The sequence below is a fragment of the Apodemus sylvaticus genome, chromosome 17, assembly GCF_947179515.1.
Source record: "Apodemus sylvaticus chromosome 17, mApoSyl1.1, whole genome shotgun sequence".
Classification (NCBI taxonomy): domain Eukaryota; kingdom Metazoa; phylum Chordata; class Mammalia; order Rodentia; family Muridae; genus Apodemus; species Apodemus sylvaticus.
This window is the reverse complement of record NC_067488.1, coordinates 70,139,800-70,166,812: the sequence shown is the minus strand read 5'-3', so window position 1 is coordinate 70,166,812 and position 27,013 is coordinate 70,139,800. Positions and strand designations below refer to the sequence as shown.

General features: G+C 47.3%; 1 protein-coding gene and 1 pseudogene across 1 annotated transcript; both read right to left on the bottom strand.

Moving 5' to 3' along the window:
• Positions 1–1,136: 1,136 nt before the first annotated feature.
• On the bottom strand, positions 1,137–1,624 carry LOC127667400 (40S ribosomal protein S10-like; annotated as a pseudogene).
• Positions 1,625–6,195: 4,571 nt separating this feature from the next.
• On the bottom strand, positions 6,196–26,950 carry LOC127668105 (protein FAM186A-like). Its single transcript, XM_052161534.1, has 5 exons — positions 25,868–26,950; positions 17,575–17,767; positions 13,844–13,992; positions 11,738–11,917; positions 6,196–6,271 (listed from the first exon to the last, which is right to left on the bottom strand). The coding sequence occupies exons 1-5, from the start codon at positions 26,392–26,394 to the stop codon at positions 6,250–6,252; spliced, it is 1,071 nt and encodes a 356-aa protein (XP_052017494.1). The 5' UTR covers positions 26,395–26,950; the 3' UTR covers positions 6,196–6,249.
• Positions 26,951–27,013: the final 63 nt, after the last annotated feature.

Genomic DNA, 27,013 nt, shown 5'->3' with positions numbered 1-27,013 from the left:
GTGACTATGAGAGAAACAGAGTACATCTGCCAGGTAGTTTTCTGGGGTATCTGGGCATTCATGAGCATCCAACGGACCAATAGGCAAGTTCAGGTGTTTCCCAAGGCTGTGCTCAGCTCTGAGGGTGCAGGCCTGGAGGGGATGGAGAAAACTATACTTAAGCTGGGCTGTGATCCACCAAGCTATGGTTCACAGCAGACCTGGAAAAGAGTAGGAAGGACAGTGGAAGGAAGGGAAGGTTATAATTACCGACCTTGCAATTCAAGCTGGGTTGCAAAGGAAGAATAAAGGGTTTGAAACATTGTAGAAAGGTTATTTTGTTTTTCCAGGGTAGGAGCCTAGAGGGAACACGGAGAGAAAGGAAGCAGGAGCCGGGCTGTAAGAGCGAGAACAGCTCTTCTAGAGCATCCTGGGAGCTCACACCTCCTGTAACTCCAGCTCCTCCGGCCTCTGTGTACCTGCTCCCACATGCACACACGGGCATGGCTCTTTACAATGTTATTACATACAAGACACGTTGTTTTATTTTTTATTTTTATTTATTTATTTATTTATTTATTTATTTATTTATTTATTTATTTATTTATTTATTTATTTATTTTTAATTTTGTTTTTGTCGAGACAGGGTTTCTCTGTATAGCCCTGGCTGTCCTGGAACTCACTCTGTAGACCAGGCTGGCCTCGAACTCAGAAATCTGCCTGCCCCTGCCTCCCAGAGTGCTGGGATTACAGGCGTGCGCCACCACCGCCCGGCTGACACGTTGTTTTATAATGTGTATTGTTAAGTATCAGTATGTTTTGATATACCTTTCACCCAACAAGAACTTTTGCCAGTTTGTCAGTCCTAATTTGACCTTTGTCTCTGCGCGCGCGCATGCGCGCGCGCATGCACACACACACACACACACACACATACAGGGTTTCTCTGTGTAGCCCTGGCTGTCCTGGAACTCACTCTGTAGACCAGGCTGGCCTGGAACTCAGAATTCTACCTGCCTCTGCCTCCCAGGTGCTGGGATTAAGGGCGTGCCCCCACGCCCGGCTATTTACCTCCCTTTTGATCTGCACTTGACTTTCTCTCTTCGGGTTTCTTTTTTTTCCTTTAAAGTTTATTCACTATGACACAATCTCCAACTTCACCGAGATGGCTGACCATGTCTACAACCAAAGCCACCTCTAATCTGGGATTCGGTTGCTGAGCCGGCCCCAGCCTCGGCTTTCTCATCAGCCCCAAGGGGCTCAGCACTCCTTCTCTAGGTGCCTCTATCCGCCTCCTCTCTTTGGAATCTTGCAGGCGGCTCACTCTCTGGACCTTCGAGCCCAGGCCTGCAGGACTCGGGAAGGCTGCGGCGCAGGGTGGCGGGCACGGTCTCAGGAGGTAGGTGCAGGTAATCTTGGAGACAGTGGGTGCCCTCACTGGTAAGGTCACAGTAGAAATGTCTCCAGGCAAACTGCTCCTCCATGTAGCCTCCATGTAGACTGAGAGCCTGCACGGCCTTATTACACGAAGGCTGGGCAGATTCTCACTTGCCAGCTCGGGGTGTTTGGTCATGTGGACATCTTTCCTGGCAACCATCACGCCTTCCTTAAAGAGGAGTTCATAGGTGGCAATCCTGTTCTTAGGTAGGCATCAACCTCACAACCGCTGCAGGGTCTGAGGCAGGGTTTGGGAAGGAAGCCTGCCCTTCATTTTAACTTGGTCTATCCCTTTACACATCTCATATAGGTAATATATTTTTTTCTTGTCTGCAGTGTTAATGCTAAACAAATATTCTTCCACCGAGCTGTAACTCCAGCCCTCCTTACGTATTTTTTAATTCGGATGTTGTTTATTCTCTTTTGTTGTTTTGAGACCAGGAGCTTGCTTTCCGAAGAGAACGTGAGCTCGGGACTTTCCTGCTTCTATCTCCCAAGGCGGGGATTATGGGAACGCACCACCACCCACTGTTACTTGGTCCTTCCTTCTGATTCATTTCCATATCTCCCTTTATTTCCTTGGGATATTTATATAGCTGTGTTTTCTCTTGCTGACATTGTCTGTTTATGTTGTTGTTAACCTGTGATCATTTTCTCTCCTGGATGGGAAGCAGATGGTGAGAGACGGCTCAGAAGCCTAGATCTCACTCCCGAGGAGCTAGCGGTCAACTCGGCAAACTCATTGCCTTTTAATGAGACTGTCCCTTGACTCCGTTCCTAACCATGTACTTGTTTTGCAAGTGTAGTAAATAAAAAAGGGTGTGACTCAAAATTCTCCTCAGATATTGTCCCTTGTATGAAGCCTGGTTTTCCTCTGTGCCACATTGGTTCTGCTGAAGCATTGCCAGCTTTTATTTTCCTGCTTTAGCTCTGCTTGTGTGTGTGGGTGTGTGTGTTGGGGGGGTGTATGGTGTGTGTGTGTGTGTGTGTGGTGTGTGTATAAGGTGTGTATATGGTGTGTGTGTATATGTGTGTATGGTGTGTGTGTATATGTGTGTATGGTGTGTGTGTGTATGGTATGTGTGTATATGAGTGTATGGTGTGTGTGCTACATGGATCCACCTGTGTGCTCACATGTGGGGACCAGAGAGATGTCACTCTCTATTTTATTTTTGAGTCAACGTCCGTCGTTCAGTGATCCTGAAATTTACCGTTAGGCTGGTCAGTGAGCTCCTGGGACCCCTTCCCCGTCCCCATCGCACTCCCCGGTTCTAGGGCTACAGTCATTTGCAGCCATGCCTGCTATTCATGTGTGTGCTGGGGATTTGAATTCAAGTCTTCTCGCTTTTACAGCAAACACTCTTACCCACTGAACCACCCCCCAGCCCTTACATGCTTACATGGATCTGGGGTCACTGACTCCCCCTTCCTGCATGCTTACATGGATCTGGGGTCACCGACTCCCCTTTCTGCATGCTTACATGGATCTGGGGTCACCGACTCCCCTTCCTGCATGCTTACATGGATCTGGGGTCACCGACTCCCCCTTCCTGCATGCTTACATGGATCTGGGGTCACTGACTCCCCCTTTCTGCATGCTTACATGGATCTGGGGTCACCGACTCCCCTTCCTGCATGCTTACATGGATCTGGGGTCACCGACTCCCCTTCCTGCATGCTTACATGGATCTGGGGTCACCGACTCCCCTTCCTGCATGCTTACATGGATCTGGGGTCACCGACTCCCCTTTCTGCATGCTTACATGGATCTGGGGTCACTGACTCCCCCTTTCTGCATGCTTACATGGATCTGGGGTCACCGACTCCCCCTTTCTGCATGCTTACATGGATCTGGGGTCACCGACTCCCCTTCCTGCATGCTTACATGGATCTGGGGTCACCGACTCCCCTTCCTGCATGCTTACATGGATCTGGGGTCACCGACTCCCCTTTCTGCATGCTTACATGGATCTGGGGTCACCGACTCCCCTTTCTGCATGCTTACATGGATCTGGGGTCACCGACTCCCCTTCCTGCATGCTTACATGGATCTGGGGTCACCGACTCCCCTTTCTGCATGTTTACATGGATCTGGGGTCACTGACTCCCCCTTTCTGCATGCTTACATGGATCTGGGGTCACCGACTCCCCTTTCTGCATGCTTACATGGATCTGGGGTCACTGACTCCCCCTTTCTGCATGCTTACATGGATCTGGGGTCACTGACTCCCCCTTTCTGCATGCTTACATGGATCTGGGGTCACCGACTCCCCTTCCTGCATGCTTACATGGATCTGGGGTCACTGACTCCCCCTTTCTGCATGCTTACATGGATCTGGGGTCACCGACTCCCCTTCCTGCATGCTTACATGGATCTGGGGTCACTGACTCCCCCTTCCTGCATGTTTACATGGATCTGGGGTCACCGACTCCCCTTCCTGCATGCTTACATGGATCTGGGGTCACCGACTCCCCTTCCTGCATGCTTACATGGATCTGGGGTCACTGACTCCCCTTTCTGCATGCTTACATGGATCTGGGGTCACCGACTCTCCTTCCTGCATGCTTACATGGATCTGGGGTCACCGACTCTCCTTCCTGCATGCTTACATGGATCTGGGGTCACTGACTCCCCCTTTCTGCATGCTTACATGGATCTGGGGTCACCGACTCTCCTTCCTGCATGCTTACATGGATCTGGGGTCACCGACTCCCCTTTCTGCATGCTTACATGGATCTGGGGTCACTGACTCCCCCTTTCTGCATGCTTACATGGATCTGGGGTCACCGACTCCCCTTCCTGCATGCTTACATGGATCTGGGGTCACTGACTCCCCCTTTCTGCATGCTTACATGGATCTGGGGTCACCGACTCTCCTTCCTGCATGCTTACATGGATCTGGGGTCACCGACTCTCCTTCCTGCATGCTTACATGGATCTGGGGTCACCGACTCCCCTTCCTGCATGCTTACATGGATCTGGGGTCACCGACTCCCCTTCCTGCATGCTTACATGGATCTGGGGTCACTGACTCTCCTTCCTGCATGCTTACATGGATCTGGGGTTACCGACTCCCCCTTCCTGCATGCTTACATGGATCTGGGGTCACTGACTCCCCCTTTCTGCATGCTTACATGGATCTGGGGTCACCGACTCTCCTTCCTGCATGCTTACATGGATCTGGGGTCACCGACTCCCCTTCCTGCATGCTTACATGGATCTGGGGTCACCGACTCCCCTTCCTGCATGCTTACATGGATCTGGGGTCACCGACTCCCCTTCCTGCATGCTTACATGGATCTGGGGTCACTGACTCCCCCTTTCTGCATGCTTACATGGATCTGGGGTCACCGACTCTCCTTCCTGCATGCTTACATGGATCTGGGGTCACCGACTCCCCTTCCTGCATGCTTACATGGATCTGGGGTCACCGACTCCCCTTCCTGCATGCTTACATGGATCTGGGGTCACCGACTCCCCTTCCTGCATGCTTACATGGATCTGGGGTCACCGACTCCCCTTCCTGCATGCTTACATGGATCTGGGGTCACTGACTCCCCTTCCTGCATGCTTACATGGATCTGGGGTCACCGACTCCCCTTCCTGCATGCTTACATGGATCTGGGGACACTGACTCCCCCTTTCTGCATGCTTACATGGATCTGGGGTCACTGACTCTCCTTCCTGCATGCTTACATGGATCTGGGGTCACCGACTCCCCTTCCTGTCCGGGGCCCATCACACTTCCCTCTGCATGGCTTAGCCTATCCCAGAGTCTGGCAAAACTGTTTCCAGTGCTATCAAACAGAAATCTGTTTTTTTCTCTTCAGTTTTTATATTTATTTCTGGCTTTATGGAGTATTTTGCCTGTATGCCTATATGTGTACCACATAAGTGCTCAAGAAAGCCACGGCTTTTCAGATCCCCTGAAATGTGGGGTCTAGAGTTATAGGCTGGTGTGAGTCATCGTGTGGGTGCTGAGAACTGAACAGCTCCGTGCAAATAGACAGAACAAATAGAACTTTGAACCCGAGCTGTGGCTCCAGCCGCCCTCCCCACCCCCACGCCTCCACCGTACCTCCACCACCAGGTTCTGAGGTAGCATAGGCTTGACATGTACCAAGGATGACTCTAGACATCTGATGATTCTCCCGCCTCACTAATGCCAGCATTATAGGAGGGTACAACCACACCTGGTTTTCTGTGGCTTTGGAGACAAGAAGCCTTGTACACACCGAGCAAGTGCTGGGCTGACTGAGTTACATCTCCAGTCCTCTTTTCCATTTCTTTATTTTTGGCTAGGCATGTGATCTTCCACTGAGCCAGATTCTTAAATTTTCTTTAATTTATTTTCTTTTATGGGCATGAATGTTTTTCCTGCATGAATGTATGTGTATCATGTGAATATGTGGTGTCCGTGGAGGTCAGAGAAGTTATTGAAGTCCCTGGAACTGGAGTTATGGATGGGTGCTTGTGAGCACCCTCCTAAACACCCACCCCCACCCCCACCCCGTCAGAGCTGACAACTGAGTGAGGTCTGCAGCAGCAACAAATACTCTTAACCACTGAGCCACCTCTCCAGCCCCTCCCTGTCAACACAGGTACTTAGGTAGACAAGAACCATCTTGAACTCCTGGCCAACTATTCCCTCTAAAGTGCTAAGACTACAGGCTTATGCACTGTGTCTGGCTTCAGACGACGTTAAGATCTACAGGCAGTACAGAGAGCAAAGTGTAAACATAGCAATTTATATCTATGAAAGACAAAAAAAAAAGGGTATTTTAATGAAACATTGAAATTTGCTTTCTACGTGCTTGTCTTTAGTTTTGTGGTCACTTGCGAATCTTCTTAGACCTGGAAATGAGATGACATAATTAATCATGTTACAATAAAATATTACAATAAAGATCTGGTCCTAAATGCATTCGTAGGAATGGAGACGTGTGGTGTGTGGTAGAGAAAATGAGTGCAGTGCTCCTGAGATAAACTGGGGAAACCAAGGCGGAATCCACAGCCATTAAAGTCACATTAGGGAAGCTGACTTCTCGGGAGGAGCGGGGCTTGACGTTGGCGCATCATTTACTGCAGATATCATTAACCTAAGGCTAGAACTTGGCTGAAGCCTCCAGAGTGCTCGCCACTTCAGAGAAAGGACCTGCCACCATTTTCCAAAGTTTCCATTGGAAAGAAACTATTATTTTCGATAACATTGCCGCAGGGAAACCATCACATGACTATTGAGACATTACAAGGGTATTTGTTACAGAAGAACTTGCAGTGTTAGAAAATGCCTCAGTGTCTATTGGAGTGAATGCTGCACTGACTGACATATCTATGCAATGGACGTCATATAACCAATACCATGATGGTGTGCATCCATTCTTGATTTTTAAATTATGAGCTGGGTATTGGTGGCACACGCATCCAATCCCAGTACTCTGGGAGGCAGAGACAGGCAGAGGCCTGAGATCAAGGCCAGCCTGGTCTATAGAGTGAGTTCCAGGACAGCCAGGGCTACACAGAGAAACCCTGTGTTTAAAAAAATCAAATTATATAAAGAGAGAGAGAGAGAGAGAGAGAGAGAGAGAGAGAGAGAGCGCCATGGTGCTCACATGAGGCTAGAGGAAGGACGGTTTTGGGGAGCTGGTCCTCTCTTTTCGCCACGTGAGATTTGGGGATGGAACTTAGTCTTTGTAGCAAGAGCCTTTATTTGCTGAGCCATCTTACCAGGCCTACATTTATTAACATAGAAAACTGTCAAAGATTTCTGCTTAGTGAAACAAAAGCAGTTTTAAAAATTCCCCATAGCTTTATGCTGTAACCAATAAGGTGCATCTGAGGCTCAGCATTGCTAGTGGAGAGTTTCTGCCAGCATCCTGGTGTGGCGGCATGCTGGGGACATTTCTGACACTCTCAATGGAGACTGAATAATTCCAGCCTGATAAAGATGTATTTTTTAAAATTTATTATATATATATGAGTAGTACACTGTAGTTGTCTTCAGACACACCAGAAGAGGGCACCAGATTCCACCCTAGATGGTTGTGAGCCCGAAGATGTAATTTTTTTTTTTCATTAAAAATGTGCCTATCAGCCGGGCAGTTGTGGCACATGCCTTTAATTCCCAGCACTCTGGGAGGCACAGGCAGGTGGATTTCTGAGTTCAAGGCCAGCCTGGTCTGCAGAGTGAGTTCCAGGATAGCCAGGGATATACAGAGAAACCCTGTCTCAAAAAAAAACAAAATCCAAACAAACAAACAAACAATCAAACAAACCAAAAGGAAAAAAAGAAAGAAGAAAGAAAGAAAGGAAGGAAGAAAGAAAGAAAGAAAGAAGAAAGAAAGAAAGAAAGAAAGAAAGAAAGAAAGAAAGAAAGAAAGAAAGAAAGAAAGAAAGAAAGAAAGAAAGAAAGCAGATGTTCCTTGTGTACCTAGAGAGATTGTTCTAGTTGAGACCATGTTCTCTTTCTGAGACCATTACCAAAATACCTGACAGGAAAAATATATGGACATTTCCCTAAGGGATTCGAAAATCAAGACTGGCTGGCCTTGAGTTTCCGGTGTAGCAGAGGATAGCCTTCCGTGTACCCTTCCCCAGCCTTGAGACGGCTGGACAGACCTTGAGTGCTTGCCTCCATGTGCGTACTGACCTAGGAGGAGTCATCCACCATGGTGACTGGGGCAGCTTCCTACAGGAATTTAGAAGAACAGACTGCCCGCTGGGCTTGCTTTACAACATAATCCAGCTGAAATAAAGGATGACTCTGTCGACTCTCCCGATATAAACGCAGTGCTAAATATTAAACTCGGAGCCTTGCTCAGAACCTTGTTATGGCTTCATTCTCCTCTCCCCCTGCCCCCCATCCTTTTCATTCCCAGCCCCCCTTGCAGGTAAACCCAGTTTGTCCATGGCCCCGGACAGCTACACTTGGGCACTGACCCAACTGCCTCTGCTAGCAAATAACAGAATTACAGGAATGCACAGTCGTGTCCAGTGGACCCTTTTCTACACATCCTTTTCTGACATAGGAGCTCTCCCTTTCTCTCATCATGTCCAGCTGGCTCCTTACTTCATATGTATGCTCTCTCTATACATGTGCATACGTGTTCTCTATGTGTGCGTGCATGGTATGTGTGCATATGTACTCTCTCTGTGTACATGTGCGCTCTCCTTATATGTGCATGTGTGCTCTCTCTCATGTGCATATGTGCTCTCCATGTATGCACATGAGTGCTCTCTGTGTGCATATAAGCTCTCTATGTACATGTGCTCTCTCTATATATGTACTGGTGTGATCTCTTTCTATGTGCATGTGTGCTCTCCATGTATGCACATGAGTGCTCTCTGTGTGCTTATGAGCTCTCTCTCTATGTATGTGTGCTCTCTCTATATATGTACAGGTGTGATCTCTTTCTATGTTCATATGCTGCTCTTTCTATATGTGTGTATGTGCTCGCTTATATGCATGTGTGCTCTCTATGTATGCATGCACGCTCTGTGTGCATGTGAGCTCTATGTACATGTGTGCTCTCCTTATATGTACATGAGTGCTCTCTATGTGCATGTGTGCTCTCTCTCTATGTACATGTGCTCTCTCTATATATGTACAGGTGTGATCTCTTTCTATGTTCATGTGTGCTCTCCATGTATGCACATGAGTGCTCTCTGTATGCTTATGAGCTCTCTCTCTATGTACATGTGCTCTCTCTATATATGTACAGGTGTGATCTCCTTCTATGTACATATGTGCTCTCTCTATGTGCATGTGCTCTCTCTAGATATGTGGCTATGTGCTCTCTGTATGCATGTGTGCTCTCTCTATGTGCATGTATGCTCTATGTATATGCATGCTCTCTATACATGTGGATGTATGCTCTATATGTGCATGTGTGTTCTCTCTGTATGCATGTATGTTCTCTCTTTATGTACATGTGTACTCTCTCTATATGTGCATGTGTGGTCTCTCTATATATTTGAATGTGTGTTCTCTATATATGTGCATGCTTAACATATATATGATTTGGGTTTGCTCTTTAAAAGTTCTTCATTTGTGCCTGTGGGGGGGTTGGGGGGTGCATGTGTGCACATGGCGGCCAGAGGCTGATAGCTGCAGTCTTCCATGGTTATTCTCAACCTTATTGACACAGGGTCTCACAGAACCTGGAGTTTGTTAGTTCATGGGCTGGTTAGCCAATAGTGCCAGGGACCTGCGTCTTGTCCCCTTTCCACCCAGCTTTTTTTTTTTTTTTTTTAAGATTTATTTATTTTATGTATTTGAGTACACTGTAGCTGTCTTCAGACAAACCAGAAGAGGGCATCAGATCCCATTACAGATGGTTGTGAGCTACCATGTGGCTGCTGGGATTTGAATTCAGGACCTCTGGAAGAGCAGTCAGTGCTCTCAACCCCTGAGCCATCTCTCCAGCGCCCCACCCAGATTTTTTACTTGTGTGCCAGGAACCCAAACTAGGATCTTTTTTTTTCTTTTAAGGTAGGAATTCCTTTTATTCCTTATCAAAACAATCTAATAGCAAAAGTAGAATATCCCTCTTTTAGACAAATAAGTCATATCTTTGGATAGTTCTTTAGCAGGACTCTGTGACACTCATGTGTTGCCCTTCCAGTGAAAGGAGATAAGCTTTTACATCTGTCTTACTCAAACACTAGGATAACCATACAGACTTCGGTTCTATGCTGGTGCAGCAGTTGCCACACAGCGGACCATTTCTCCAGCTTCTGCATCTGCCTTCGAGACAGGGTCTCACTGCACAGCCAAAGCTGATGCCCAAAACATGGATCCTCCGGCCCTAGCTCGCTGGGGTTGGGATAGTAGGTCTCGGCTACTGCAAGTCTTTGTATTGCATACATAATTTAATGTATTGTTGCTGTTTTGTCATGCGTAGATGGAACCCAGGGCTGGGGATGCCCCAGCATGCACTTAGCCAGCAAGACACTTTTCCTGCCTTGTAATGTAGAATCTTTGCTCTTTCCCTGCACTGGGGGTGAATCCAGCGTCTCACCTAGGCTGGGAAAGCGCTCCATCCCTAACCCTATTTTTTCATGTTTGTGAGTCAAAGCCTCGCTCTGGAGCCCAGACTGCTCCTGAGCTCATGTGAGCTCCACACCTCAGCTTCCCAAGTGCCGGGATCTGGGAGGGACGCCCAGCTGTAGAGTGCTAAATGTTCCCTTCTGTGGTGGCTGCCACCTGATCAGCATGGCTTCTTACCTCAGGACCTAGATTTCCCCCTAGCCTCTACGTCTGTGGGCTGCTCTTGTGGGAGAGGTTTGATTTACTACATTTTTAATGTTGAACGTTAAATAATTCTGTGCCCTGAAAGGGGTGATACAAATTCCAAAAAAGCTTCCCCTTCCCTGGAACATTTCCCATGGTTAAATGGGAATTTGATTCAACATAATCTGAAGACATATGTGAGCACCTCCCCTTTTTATTTTTTATTTTTTATTTTACTTTATTTATTTATTTTGGTTTTTCTAGATAGGGTTTCTCTGCGTAGCCCTGGCTGTCCTGGAACTCACTTTGTAGACCAGGCTGGCCTTGAACTCAGAAATCTGCCTGCCTCCGCCTCCCAGAGTGCTGGGATTACAGGCGAGCGCCGCCACCACCACCTGGCTAGCCTTTTTAAACTCATGCCGCCACACTAAAGTCCTTGCATGTTTATTGTCTGGTTTTTGAGACAAGTTCTCATCTTACAACCCTATTGGGCCTGGAACATGCTATTTAACCGAGGCTGGCACCTTGAATTCAGGAATCTGCCTGCCTCTGCCGCCTGAGGGCTGGAGTCAAAGCTGCTCCTCGCCACTGCCTGGCTCGGGTATGGTTTTTATTAAGGCTTAGCTTCACTCCGTTACCCAGGCTAGTCTCAGAATCACGGGCTCTGTTGAACCTACTGGTTGGTTCAGCCTCCCAGGAGTTGGGGCTGTGGGCAGGTGCCACCAACTGCCTACCCACACTATCAAGTTACAATGTGCAAAGAGCAAACCACAGTTCTTTGCCTGGTACCAGCAGCAACAAATCCAAGGGCAGAATTCTAAGCTGACCTCTCTAGAATGGTTATGCTCCTAGTCTAACTGCTGGTTTAACGTTAAATGGTGACATCTGTACGTACAAGAAGAGAAACACCAACCACTGCTGAGTTTGTCTGCACTGTGTTGTAAATCTAAACTAACCTCACACCCAATGCCCCCTTTGCTTATTCCTCTGCACTGCAGAAGAAAGTCAGATCAGGAAGACAGAGATGTGACCAGTGACCCAGTGACCGGAGTACCCAGAGTACCCAGAGTACCCAGACCTTTACTCACTGTGACCGGATGGAAGCAAGAGATTTTCTGAAGGTCGACTGGATGTCTAACTGTAGTAGCTTAGGGATGTCTGGGTAGCCACCCAGCTGGGCCCAGAGCGCACTCATCGGTGCCTTCTCCATGATTGGGTAGCTTGCCGTGGACAGGTCAGCGTTCCACACGGCCTCCAGCGGAGCTTGTCTGTAGAGACAGAGAGAGCATCAGTATGAAGCCCTCAGAGCTCCACATCAGTCAAAGCCTTGCCATGCGCACCTCATCAACACCCAGATCCGCCCAGGGAGCCCTAGCTGTAGTCACCCTTGCAGACATATGGGAAAAGCTGAATTTGATGTTGTCGTGACCAAGACACCTCTGTGGCCCAGTCATCCATTTCTACAGTACCTTCTTAGCCTCATGAAGTACACAGACCTTGTATCTTTTCCTTCCAAAGCTTTTGCCTTCTAAAAAAAAGAGAGACAGACACAGAGGAGAAAGAGGAGGAGGAAGATAGATAGATAGATAGATAGATAGATAGATAGATAGACAGATAGACAGATAGATAGATGAGGGGGGTGAGAGACAGAGGGAGAGAGGACAGGGGGCAGAGAGAGGAGAGAAAAAGGGAGAGAGGGGGCTGGAGAGATGGCTCAGCAGTTAAGAGCACTGACTGCTCTTCTGAAGGTCCTGAGTTCAATTCCCAGCAACCACATGGTGGCTTACAACCATCTGTAATGGGATCTGATGGCCTCTTCTGGAGTGTCTAAGACACCTACAGTGTACTCATATAAATGAAATGAAATAAATAATTCTTTTTTAAAGGAAGTGGGGAGAGAGAGGAGAGAGAGGAAGAGAAAGAAGAAATGAAGAAAGGAGAAATATTTTTTAAATAATTTGCTTCAGCCGGGCAGTGGTGGTGCATGCCTGTAATCCCAGCAGTCTGGGAGGCAGAGGCAGGCAGATTTCTGAGTTCGAGGCCAGCCTGGTCTACAGAGTGAGTTCCAGGATAGCCAGGGCTACACAGAGAAACCCTGTCTTGAAAAAATCAAATCCAAAAAAAAAAAATTGCTTCTTAGTAAGGAGGGGAATCAGCTCCTTCACATCTTTGTTACACGTTATTTGGTGTGTGTGTGTGTGTGTGTGCGCGTGTGTATACATGGCTTCACCCCTCAGCCATCTCTCTGACCCAGCAGAATTAAACAACAACAAATGTATTATATCAAGAGAAAGAGAGGCAGCGGAGGAGGTGTGGAGGCCAGAGGATGGTTGTGTGGTGCAGGTTGTCTCCTCTCAGCATGGGTTCTAGAGCCTGAACTCAGATCTCCGGGGGCACCTGGTGAGCACAGTTATCTGCCAAGCCATCTTGCTTCATTTTTTAAAAAGGAATTCAAAACTAAATGTTAAACATTCAGATAGAAATATAGGTAAGGAGCCGGGCAGTGGTGGCACACGTCTGTAATCCAGCACTCTGGGAGGCAGAGGCAGGTAGATTTCTGAGTTTGAGGCCGGCCTGGTCGACAGCGTGAGTTCCAGGACAGCCAGGGCTATACAGAGAAACCCTGTCTCAAAAAAAAAAAAGAAAGAAAAAACAAAAAAACAAACAAACAAAAAAAGAAATATAGGTAAGGGCTAGAGAGATGGCTCAGTGGTTAAGAGCACTGACTGTTCTTCCAGAGGTACTGAGTTCAATTCCCAGCAACCACATGGTGGCTCTCAACCATCTGTAATGGGACCTGATGCCCTCTTCTGGTATCTGAAGATGACTATAGTGTACTTCTATGCAGAAAATAAATAATTATTTAAAAAGAAAAAGAAATATAGGGAAATAAACCTTGCTAGGCCAAGCAAGGTCCATGATAATAACTTTAATTCCAGTGCTTGGGAAACAGAGGCAGGAGGATCTCTGGGAGTTCCAGGCCAGTCAGGGCTACACAGTGAGACCCTGTTTCAAAACAAACAAAACCCCTTGCTAGGTTAACTGAGGAAAGAAACCCTTCACATTCTCCCTGTACCGTGTTCTAACTGTGGAGGAAGGAAGGAGAGCTCTTGGGGAGAATGGAAATACTTACAATTAAAACAAGGTATTGGGTAGCACTTACAACCTAAGGTTTAACATCATTCTTTACATACCCGAGTGTTTTGAAAAGGTCAGATCTTTTGCTGTCATCAATTAATATCTCCAAGACTGGCCGTTGAAGTTTGGTAAACTCGGGTATCTTCTTAAAGCTGGGGACCGAGGGCATGGGCTGGCTGAGAGTCAGTTTAAATGCCTTTTCAAGCTAAAAAACGAAACCAGCAACAACAAAAACAAGTTTAGAAACATGGGGGAAAAGGAGGCATCATATCATTCCTCAGTCTGAAGTGTAAAGAGAAGAATCAAGAAGTGAAAAGCCAGAAATTTTAGGAAGTTCTGCTTTGGACCCAGACAATAGCAGGCGTCAAGCGCACCCAACCCCTTATTCCTTCTGGAGGTTGAGGGATCTGAGACAGGACGGCCTGAAACTGGCTGGGTATACAGATCGGCCTGGCCTTGAACTTGTTGTCTGTCCCCTTCCCCACACAAATGGAGCCTTCTCCCTTTCTCTTCCCTTCTTTACACCTTGGTACTTCACCGCCTCAACCTTCCTGACACTGCGCCCCTTTAATACAGTTCCTCATGTTGTGCTGACCCCCAACCGTAAAACTATGTTCGTTGCTACTTCATAGCTGTAATCTTGCCACTCTTACGAACTGTAATGTAAGTTATCTGTTTCCCAGTGGTCTCAGGCAACCCTGTGAAAAGGTCACTGGATGCCAGTAAGGGGCCTCAAGCCACAGGCTGAGAGCCACTGCTTCAGAGCCTGAGTTGCCTCTGAAATGTCTGGGGCACTGCTCTTCCTGCTGTTAGATAGACAGCTAGGGACGCTTCTTCCTATTAGACCGCTTGTGTTCCCGACACCCTGTCTTGCTTACTTCATCTATAAAGGCCACATTTATTAGATCAAAAATTGGAGGGTTTTATTTGTTTTACAGAGAGCTATGATATTTAAAATACAATTGTTATGAAAAATTCTAAATCTTTTACTTTAATCTGGTAATAATCAGAAGACTGTTCTGTTCAAAGAAACAAAAAAGTCTTGGAAATTAATATTTTTTGAGACAGGTCTTATGAATACCTGGTCAACCTGGAACTCATTATGTAGCACAGGCTTGCCTCTATTAATAAATGTTCATTAGCTGGGCAGTGGTGGTGACACACACCTTTAATCCCAGCACTTGGGAGGCAGAGGCAGGCGGATTTCTGAGTTTGAGGCCAGCCTGGTCTATAGAGTGAGTTCGAGGACAGCCAGGGCTACACAGAGAAACCCTGTCTCGAAAAACAAAACAAAACAAAACAAAACACCCCAAAACAAAAACAAAAACAAAAAAGGATATATGTAAATAGATAATGGAATGTTTCTAGAACTTCAGGGTGTGGTATTTAGTATTAGAACTGGACTGCTGGTGTAGTGATGACCGCCTTTAAATCCAGCACTTGGGAGGCAGGAATTTAAGGCCGGCCTAGTCTGCATAGCAAGCTCCAGGCTAGCCAGCGCCCCCCCCCCGCCCCCCAAAAAGTATTTGTAAGGAACATATCTTAAAAACCATTTTGTGAAATGGAAATAATGCGATGCCTGACGGCTCTTACTAAGAGCCGGGCCTCAGAAGCAGGATTCCACGTCCACCCTCCCCCACCGCTCCCGCTCAGAGAAGTGGACAGCAGCGCGGTGGCTGTGGCGCTAGAACTCACCCCAAGGCAATTTGATGCTCTAGCTCCGGGTCCTGAGAGCGCAAACCTAAGGATTTGGTCCTGAGAGTCCAATGAAGTGATACAAAAGCGGGAACTTTGGGAACCGATTCTAGGATCTCACTGCGGAGCTTCCGAGACAGAGCGCTGTTGCTACCCACGAGTAAGAAGAGACCTGAGACTGTGCGTGGCCTCTGTGACCGTTGGACTTCCTGCGCCGTCGCTGGCCGCACACTTACTCGCCTGGCAGTGCCATCTACGCTCCCAAAGACCTCTCGGACCTCCATCAGTGCCATCTTCCCAGCCTGCCTCAGCAGAAGGATTTCCCGGAGGACACGGTGGAACGCAGAAGCATCCTCACGGGGCAAGATTCCCCAGTGGAATCCTGCAGCAGCATTTCTGCCCAAAGAACTGGCTTCCTACTTGGTGAACTGTCTGCTGAACTTCTATATTAGCATGAGACTATCAGGACGGCTCGTGTAAATAAACCGACCTTATTCGAAAGACAGATCTTGAGTGAACATCCTAACCGAGGCTGCCCCCGTAGGCCTTGCTCTTCAGTGTTATCACAAGGGCTGCAGAGGCGGCACTGTGCCTAGGATCAAGCATGGTTGTTGCCAACGGCCAGGGCTTATGACTGCCTGTAACATCTCCCGCGGCCCTGATACCTCCTTCTTACCTTTGCAGGCACCTGATGCTCACGGACTCGGAAACCAAAAACCTGTAGCTTGTGCTCACAGGGTGAAGTACTCGAACTCAGAAATTCGCCTGCCTCTACCTCCCAAGTGCTGGGATTAAAGGCCTGCACCACCACTGCCCGGCTTGCTCTGAAACTTTGCCACTTCCAAAAGCATTCTGGCACTATCTCAGAAGAGTCTCCAGAGGTCGGTGTCAGAATTTACCGGGATCTCTGTGTGGTATAAGCAACTTAAATAAACTCTTAGTTCCTTGTAAACTCATGGTTTAAAACTGGCCTCTTAATGTTCTGAGCAAAGAGTAACCAGGCATAATAGTCAGAAGCCATCCTTTCTGTGTGGCTCATACTTGTAATCCCAGCATTTGGGAAGCTGAGGCAGAAATATTGGCTGGAGTTCAAAGTCAGCCTACTCTTAAAATACAGCAACAGAACCAAAGAGCAGTGACTGGAGAGGCTGTCAGCTGACTAGGGAGGAAACAGTTAATCTGGTCTGAAGCCTCTCTTGTGGAAAAGTTGTCATCTTGTAGGTGTCTTGATGAGGTAGATCCAACAGCACCCACTAAAGACAGGCCCACCAGAATTTATGAATGTGACCTTATCTGGGAAATGAGTTTGCAGGTGTGATTAAGATTCTTAAAATGAGAGCATTCTGGACTACTTAGGTGTGTAATGAATTCATCACTGTCTCTCCTCAGAGTCAGAAGAGAAGACAGAAGACATGTTGGCCGTCTGAAGGCAAAGACTGGAGTTACAAGGCTACAGGCTAAGGAATGTCAGTCGAGTAACAGATCTCTCCTCGGGGCCTCCAGAAACAGTGAACTCTGAGATGCTTTGATTTCATACACTTCCTGCCTCTAGAAGATGGGAAGGTATTTTCTTCTTGCTGGCAGTGGTAGAGGATTCTTTTAATTGTTGTCAGTACTTGAGTGGGCAGATATTCAAGACGGGGATTTTACCCTATAGCCTAGGCTGCCCTGGGTATCCATGTAGCCCAGGTTTGCCTCAAACAGTAAGGCTTTTGCCTCAGCCTCTAAAGTGCTAGGAGTACAGGTGTGAGCCACCGCACCCAGCTATTTCTATTGTAGATTGTGGTGCTCTGTTATAACAGCCTCAGGAAATGCTTACATATGGTCTAGTCAGGCAGATATTATTGTCAGACTTTTTTTTTTTTGAATTATGCATAATGGAGTACTCCTTTAATCTCAGCATTTGGGAGGCAGAGACAGGTAATTCTGTGAATTCAAAGCCAGCCTGGTCTATATAGTAGGTTTCAGAATGGCCAGGGCTACATAGTAGAAAGATCATGTCTCTAGTAAAAAACAAAAACAAAAACAAAAACAACCAAAGAACCTTATTTGCTTTGCAGCATCCTGGGAAGAAGGCGTGGGAAGCCCTTACCTGGCTGAAGATGTGTGTCATAGACCGCAGGCACTGCTTCCGTCTCTGATCCAACTGCTTCTGCCTGTCTGTCCAACCCTGCATCGCCTTCTTCTGGTACTGATCAATTCTGTCCAGCATGATGTACAGCTTCTGAGTCTCATACCCCTTCCCAGTGTTTTGGATGGTTTTCACTCGTTTGGTTAGGTGGTTTCTTGAAAAAAAAATTCAAGAATTAGATCCGAACAGTTCTCAAACTCAATTTATCACACCTGACTTTGCTTCTTTCTATTCCTGTGTCACTCTAAGTTAGGAGGTGTGATGGGGTGGAGGACTGTTTAGTGAGACCTTTGTCTAATTCCCTGTAAGTATACATTTCTATGCCCAGTGGTAGTGGCTTTAATCCCAACACTCAGAGACAGGGCAGGCAGATCTCTGTATGAGGCCAACCTGGTCTACAGAGGGAGTTCCAAGACAGCCAGGGCTACACAGAGAAACCCTGTCTTGAAAACCAACCAACCAACCAAACAACCAAACAAACAAGCAAATAAGTTTCTAATCATCTATATTGCTTTCAAATTTACATGAAATCTCTGAGTGTGTGTGTGTGTGTGTGTGTATGTTGCAATTAGTTTTGCTTATTATAATCCTACCCTTCAGGAGGCTCAGGTAAAGGAGTATTCTAATTTAAGGTCAGACTGGGCTACATACTAAGTAAGTTCTAAGCCAAACTGGGCTTGAAGTAAGACTCTGACAAAGAAACAAAACAAAACAAAATAACAACAAAAAAACAAAACACACACATACAAAACAAAAGCAAGAAGAAAAATTATTCTGAGTTCGAGGCCAGCCTTGTCTACAGAGTGAGTCTGGGAAACAACAAAAAGAAGAAGAAAAATTATATTTGGCATCTTCTTTTTTTTGGTTTGTTTTGGCTAGAACTCACTCGGGAGACCAGGCTGGCCTCAAACTCAGAAATCTGCCAGCCCCTGCCTCCCAAGTGCTGGGATTAAAGGCGTGTACCACCACTGCCCCCAGCTTGTTTGGCACCTTCTTATAAAGCCTTTTTAAACTGTTGTCTTACTTTTATTAGGGAGCCGCACATGCCACAGCACAAATGTGGAGGTCAGAGCTCAACCTACAGGGGTCAGTTCTCCCCTCCTTCATGGGTATCTCAAGGACGAAACTGGGGGGGGGAGGGGGGTGTTAGCCGCTGAGCTGGGCAGCCATGAGCTTCCTTTGGCCCTTTGTGTTTGAATTCCTGGCCCAAAGGAGTGGCACTATTAGGAGGTGTGGCCTTGTTGGAGGAAGTGTGTCACTGTGGGGGTGGCTTTGAGGTTTCCTTTGCTCAAGCTCCACCCAGTGTAGCATTCCAGTCCCCAAGGTGTGGACTCTCAGCTCCTCCTCCAGTGCCATGGCTGTCTGCCTGCACAACCACACTTCCCAGCATGATGATAATGGACTGAACCTCTGCCACTGTAAGTCAGCCCCAATTAAATGTTGTTCTTTATAAAAGTTGCCTTGGTCAGGGTGTCTCTTCCCTGTAATTGAGACAGGATTTCTCCGTGTATCCCTGGCTATCCTGGAACTCACTCTGCACACCAGACTGGCCTTGAACTCAGATCTTCCTGAATGAGCTTTGTGTAAAATATTTATATTACTCTGCTAATTTACTAACCTCCTGGGTTACGGATGCTTTGAAGTCACTGGTCTGTCAGGTTCATGTGTGCTTGCTGAGTGAGCTTGAAACAGTGTGTCAGGTGCCTTAGGCTGGCCTTGAACTCTCTGTCTCTGAAAATTACCTTGAACTCCTGATGCCCTCACCTCCACCTCACAACTGCGTTAAATAGTCTCACATGCCTGGGAAAAAAGTTATCATGAGACCATGGACAGGTGACCATACTCGGTTACTCAGGTAGAGTCCAGGGAAGAAAGCTGCCTTAGGAGGCAGACGGCCATTGCTTTTGCAGTGTCTGGTAAGATGTTTCCGGACTGGGGTTGAACCCAGGATCTCACTCGTGCTCAGTGTCTTGTGACCTGTTCTAGTGCTATGAAGAGAGAGACACCATGACCAAGGCAACTCTTATAAAATCAAGCATGTTTATAACTGGGTGCTGGCTCGCAGTTGCGAGGGTCACGCCTGCCTTGACCATCTTGGCAGAAAGCAGGCGGCGGTGCCAGAGCTGCGCTGGGGACTTCGCATCCTGATCCCTGATCTGCAACAGGCAGAGAGGAAGAAACTGGGCCAGGCATGGGCTTTTGAAACCTCAAAGCCCAATTCCAGTGGCACACCTCTTCCAGCAAGGCCACACCCCATAACTTTCCCACTGCTCCTCAAACTCCCTGGCCACTAAGCATTCAGATGTATGAGCCTCTGGGGGCTGCTCTCTCCAACCGCCACACTACACAAGTGCTCTTCTGTGGAACTATATCCCTGCCAATTAAAAACATCACACTTGGAGCTGGAGAGATGGCTCAGTGGTTAGAAGCACTGACTGCTCTTCCAGAGGTCCTGAGTTCAATTCCCAGCAACCACATGGTGGCTCACAACCCATCTGTAATGGGATCTGATGCCTTCTTCTGGTGTGTCTGTAGATAGTGACAGTGTACTCATATACATAAATTAAATAGATAAAAGCATTTTATTTTATATAGACAGTGACAGTGTACTCATATACATAAATTAAATAGATAAAAACATTTCATTTTATATGTATAGATGTTTTGTCTGTCTGTCTATCTGTCTGCCCACCACTGTGTGCATACCTGTTGCCCCCAGAGACCAGAAGAGGATGCTGGAGTTATAGAAGGCTGTAAGCCAGTCAGTCAGTGCTGGGAACTGAACCCAGGACCTCACACATGACCTAGGGATGGAACCCAGATCCTCACACATGAGGATGCTGCACACGTGTTCTGCCACTGAGCTGTAGCTCAAACCATCATCATTATTTTCACACAGTTCTGGAGGTACCAACCAATCCATTTGTAAGACACACAAACTGGATGTTTAAAAATTAGAAAATCATTAGGACTGGAGAGATGGCTCCATGGTTTAGAGCACCTGCTGCTCTTGCAGAAGACCTGGGTTTGATTCCCAGCACCCACATGGTGGCTCACAACTGTCTGTAATCCCAGTTCCAGGGGATCCAGTGTCTACTTCTGGCATCCACAGGTACCAGGCACGCTCATGGTACACAAACATATGTAGGCATGTACAGGGATTTTAATCCAGCAACATGGCTGCTCTGGATTCCAGTTAGGGGCTGGAATACATACACACCCTTACACACACCCTTAATCCCAAGCCCTCCCTCATAGAAGGGAGCACCCATGTTTGAAAGTGACGTCAAGTTGAGTGCCAGACAAAGTGACGAATCAGAGACGGATTGGACAGACTAGGACAGGCCAACTGTCACGAGAACACAGAAAAGAGCGACTACTTAAGAAGGAGAGTACAGAGAGAGAAAAGGAGAGAAGGCAGTTTTACAGGGACAATTGGACAGAGAGAGATTGGAAAGAGAGAGCAAGCTAGACACAGGGGAAGACAGCACGAGCCGGAGAATGAGGAGGAGGCTGGAGATTAGAATACATCGCCAAAGTCAGAACAAGTCCAAGCAAAGCAGTTGAGGGAAGCCAAATTGAATCAGTCAGCTTGGACAGGAGTCTGAGTCCGAACAACTAAGTCAACCCAACCATCAAGAACAAGAAAGGGTGAGCTTATTCAGCAGCGAGTGTCAGGCTGAAAACATTCTAGGCCTAGATAAGAAGCTTCCAGGACTAGGCCTAGGTTAGCAGACGGAAGTAGTGTGCCTCCCAGATGACAGTTACATCAGGTGAATAAAAAGACACTTTTACATAGGCAAAACATCTATCATTCTCATAAATAAGTAAAGAAATACAAATTTTAAAGTATGAATTATACTTGGATGGGAAAGTATATTTTTAGTAAAGATAATCAAGATTTTAGTGCTTTAATAAGCATCAGGTCACACACACACACACACACACACACACGCACGCGCAATCCCAAATACCTTGAGGAGGAGGGTTTTTATTTTCCTTCTGACTTGTTTTGTTTTGTTTGGGGAAACAGGGTTTTCTGTGTAGCCCTGGCTGTCCTCGAACTTAGAGATCCACCTGCCTCTGCCTTCTGAGTGCTGGGACTACAGGCATGCACCACTGCCCAGAGGCTCTAATTTTTTAGTCATACATGAGGGTCAGGCAGATTCATTCATTCAGGCATTCCACTTAGGGGAAAGCTTTACACACCTAAAACTTGGTCTTTTTTTTCTTTTCTTTTCTTTTTTTTTTGGTATTTTGGATTTGGTTTTTTTTTTGTTTTTTTTTGTTTTTTTTTTCCCCGAGACAGGGTTTCTCTGTGTAGCCCTGGCAGTCCTGGAACTCACTCTGTAGACCAGGCTGGCCTCGAACTCAGAAATCCGCCTGCCTCTGCCTCCCAGAGTGCTGGGATTACAGGCGTGCGCCACCACCGCCCGGCCTAAACTTGGTCTTATATCAGTGATGAGGACTCAGGAATCATCCCCGAATAATTATTTTCCCTACTCATAAGTTTAAAGCATTTTGTTTAAGACAGGATCTTAGTATATATAGACCGGGCTGGTCCCAAGCTCTTGCCTTACCCTCTAGAGTGCTGGGATCACAAATGTGTGTCACTTGTAGAATGAGAAGAGAGGAGGAGGAGGGGGAGGAGGGGAACAGGAGGAGGAAGAGGAAGAGGAGGACAGGGAGTATTGGGGATTGGTTCTAATGCTTTGAATTAGTCTGGCTCCCAAAATCATGAATCTGTGTGTCCAAAATGCTGAAGGTCCTTGTCCCAATTGGTTTTTGATTGTTCAATAAAGAGACAACGCTGGGCGTGGTGGTGCACGCCTGTAATCCCAGCACTTGGGTGGCAGAGGCAGGTGGATTTTGAGTTCGAGGCCAGCCTGGTCTACCAAGTGAGTTCCAGGACAGCCAGGGTGACACAGAGAAACCCTATCAAAAAAAAGAGAGACAACGGCCAAGGCTGCGCTGGTAGAATGAAGCGGGACCTTTAGATTTACAGGGGCTAGGAACTGAGAGAAGGAAGACAGAGAACCTCCCTGACTCAGGAGAGATGGACGAGATGTAAGCACCTCAGGAAAGAAAGCCAACCAGCCAGGTAAGAACTCGGGTAAGAGCCACTGGCCTGAGGTAATGGGAAGGTTTAGGAGTCTCAGGAGTGCCAGGGGGCTGTTTGCTAGCAGGGGAAGATTTAGGAGTGCTCAACCTTTGAGCTAGTCACGACATAACACGTAAAAAATTAACTGACGTGTGTGTATGTGTGTGTGTGTGTGTGTGTCTTTCTTGTACAGATCCAGAGAGCTCCAGGGCCTGTATGGATGCTCTACTGCAACCTGCTGGGAGTGGTTAGCCATTAGCCAGCCACTGCTCCAAGGAGAGGCTGTCCAGCAGCAGCAGCAGCAGCAGCAGCACTGGCTGGTTCTGTGTCAACTTGACACAGGCTGGCGTTATCACCGAGAAAGGAGCCTCCCTTGAGGAAATGCCTCCATGGGATCCAGCTGTAAGGCATTGTCTCAATTAGTGGTCATGGGGGAGGGCCCATTGTGGGTGGGGCCATCCCTGGGCTTGTATTCTTGGATTCTATAAGAAAGCAAGCTGAGCAAGCCAGGGGAAGCAAGTCAGTAAGAAACATCCCTCCATGGCCTCTGCATCAGCTCCTGCTTCCTGACCTGCTTGAGTTCCAGTCCTGACTTCCTTGGGGGATGAACAGCTGTGTGGAAGTGTAAGCCAAATAAACCCTTTCCTCCCCAACTTGCTTCTTGGTCATGATGATTGTGTAGGAATAGAAACCCTGACTAAGACAAGCACTTAACCTCCGTCTTAGCTACTTGGGAAGTTAGATGCAAGTCTGGCAACTTAATAAGACCCTGTTTCAAAACAGTAAAGGAGGGTGCTTGAGGGTGGCTGGGTGGCTAAGAGGCCTCTCCCAGAAGACCAGCACCCACACGCAAGTTTACAACCATCTCTAACTCCAGTTCCAGAGGATCTGGCACCCTCTTCTCACCTCTGTGGGCACCTGGCGCGCACACACACACCCGGCACACACGTAGCACAAGGGTGTAAGTACAAGCAGGACATACACACTTGAGGAACAAATGCTGAAGGAAGGGAAGGGCAGGGCTGTCAGTACAAAGCAGACAATAGTAGCTTAGTGTTAGAAGACCCTGGGTTCCATTCCTATCTTACCAAAACAGAACAGGAAACATTGCAAAAAACCTACTTGGCCTTGATGGAGAAGTGTCATGCTTAAATTTTCTCCATTGGTACTGGGGTAACATATTAAACATGTAAGGTCTTATCTATCTGGGTTTGGTTACAGAAACTATATAAAATATTTTGTAAATACGGAGAGGTGAGAGGGCTAGCTGGGCATGGTGCCTGCTATCCCAGCACTCAGGAGACCAAGACAGGAGGGTCACCATGAACTTAAAGCCAGCATGGAGTACACAGCGAGTAAATATATGCTGTGCTGGGCCTCACCAGATGCTGCATCAACAACAAAAACAACAAAAGACCTGGGCTTCATAGTAGATGTACATCTGAGTTCCCTCAGTGAAGGGAAAGGTAGATTATTTTACAAGTAGTGACTAAGTAGCTAGGCAGGAAAAAAGCAATTGAGAGCTAGATCTCCTAGTAGAGAGGAGTGAGCCAAAGACTGTGTGTAAGGCCGACAAATTGAGAAAGATGTTTATTTTGAGACAAAGTCTCCTGGCTGACCTGGAACTCACTATATAGACCAGGCTGGCTTCCAATTCACAGAGACTTACTTGATTCTGCTTCCCAAGTGCTGGGATTAAGGGTGTGCACCACCACCCCAGCCCCCTACCTTCCTTACTATCTATCACATATCTATTTATAGACAAGAGTCTCATGTAGTCCAGAATGGCCTTGAACTCACTAAATAGCTGTCGACTGCCCTTACATCCCTAATCTTCCTGCATCTACCTCTATAGTGGTTGTAATTGCAGGTGTAGACCACCATGCCTGACCTTTTCTGACATTACAGAAAAAAATCACAGCCAAGGCTAGAGAGATGGCTCAGCGGGTAGGAATGCCAACTGCTCTTTCGAAAGTCATGAGTTCAAATCCCAGCACCCACATGGTGGCTCACAACCATCCGTAAAAAAAAGATCCGATTGTGCCAGGCGGTGGTGGTGCATGCCTGTAATCCCAGAACTCTGGGAGGCAGAGGCAGGCGGATTTCTGAGTTCGAGGCCAGCCTGGTCTACAGAGTGAGTTCCAGGACAGTCAGGGCTATACAGAGAAACCCTGTCTCCAAAAAACCAAATCCAAAAAACCAAAAGAGAGAGAGAGAGAGAGAGAGATCTGATTGCCTCTTCTGGTATCTGAAAACAGCTACAGTGTACTTATGTATAATAAATAATAAATAAATAAATCTTTAAAAAAAAATCACAGCCAATGCACCACCTTAATTTTAACTTGCCTTCTCACTCTTCTATAATTATGAAGAGCCAAGTCCAATGGCCCACATCTGTGATCCTACTCATCTGGAGGCAAGGCAGGAAGGTTGAGAGTTAGGGGCCAGCCTGGGCTACCTGGTGAGTTTCAGGTCAGTGTCAGTTTCAGGGTGAGCCTTATCTCAAAAACACAAATGGATAAATAGATACATGAAGGTAGGAGTGGCTACACATTGCGTCCCAGTATTGGCAGATAGAAAAAAGTGGCTTCCTGTCAGCCTCATGGAAAGGTTGAGAGAGATGCAGCCTCAAGGGAACAAGAGGAAGACATCTGGCCTCCTCCTCTGTCCTCTATTTTCTGAGGGCCACACACACATGCTCACACACGTCCCTCTAATCCCTGAGTGCTCTGCATACACACCCCTCCTGCCTTCAGCTCCCAAGCAGAATTACAAGCATGTACCACCTCAGCTGACTTCCTTTTGTGGTCTTAAACTCCCTTCCTGCAGACCCTTCATATGGGCATGTTGCTGTATATGATCTGGGGTTGGATCAATGATTAAGCAGTTGCTGGTCTTCCAAAGGACCTGGGTCTCATTCCCAGCACTCCCACTGTAGTTCACAACTGATGTAATCCCTTTCTCAGGAGATCCAGTATCCTCTGTGAGCACAGGTTCACACATAGTCCAGATACACATGCAAACAAAATACTCATACACATAAAATAAAAAAATAGAGCATGCATCTGATGAACATGAAAACTCTAGACATCGAAGGAAGGTATTTGACATCAGTACTGTTCAAGTAAACAGTATGATAATAATTATATTTACCTGGCAAGCTGGATCAGTCTATAGGCAACATACTTGCGGGACAGATACCCCAGCCGAACTGTATCTATATGAAGTAATTCGATTATGAGATTCTTGGCGATTGTGAGATACTGTGCAGGGAGTCCAGAAGTTTGTGCAGCCTGATTTAATGTGGCCAGATTCTTCCTCTGAGCCTCCACATCAACAACATATCTGTCTTCAGGGTACTGATCAGTGAAAGGGGACACCATCATCTTGGCTTCTCTGGTACCAGAAACAGGGGTTGGTGTCCAGGGCTTGTCTATCGGGGGGAACCATGGTTTCTGACCCTTTTCAGAAATTGAGATCTGTGGTGTTTGGGGGAGTTGAGTTGTAAGAGATGGTAGTGGTATTCCCGGCTTCTCTCTGGAAAGGGCTTTCTCACCCATGAGAGGGGACTGTGACCTCGGTATCCTGGAGCTGGTGACACGAGGCTGAAATATTCCAAATGGCTGCATGCCATAAGAATCTTGGAGTACTTGAGTTTGTCCTGTAGTGCCAGAAATCATAGGTGGTTGGGTCTTCTCAATAGGGAAAGGAGCCTGAGGGGCCCCGAGACCCAGAGCAGTACCTGGGACGGCTCTTGCTGATTTAGGTTTTAGAGGTTTGGCTGAAGAGGGGGAAATTCTCTGAGTTCTTCCGGGGGTTGGGAGGGCCTCTGCTGTGGAGGGATGCAATGGGGTGGGAGAGATTGTTGGTATGAAGGCCTGCTCATGAACGGCCCATGATGGGCCTTGCTGTTCAGGGGTAGAGAAGGGAGCTTGCTCATGGACGGCAGGAGGCTGGAAGTGGGAGGTCCTGGATATCAGGAGCTCCCCGTGGGCAGCAGAGCCTCCAGAAACAAGTGCTGACACCTCTCCAGAGGTGGGTGGGACTCTAGATGTAGGTGTTCTGGGGGGCAGGAGGGGGTCTGATATTAGAGGAGGCCAAGTGTCTCTAGGTTTGAAGAAATGCCTAGGACCAAGGGGTGGCCCTGGAGTGGGAGGAGCGCCAGGAGCTAGGAGCTGTCTGAAGGAAGGAGGGATTTCTGGTGCTAGGGGCTGTGCAGGAATGCCTTGGCCCCTGTCTGCGAGAGTCTGTCTGTAGGTAGGAGACATCCATGGCTTCTCAGAATCGGGAAGAATACTC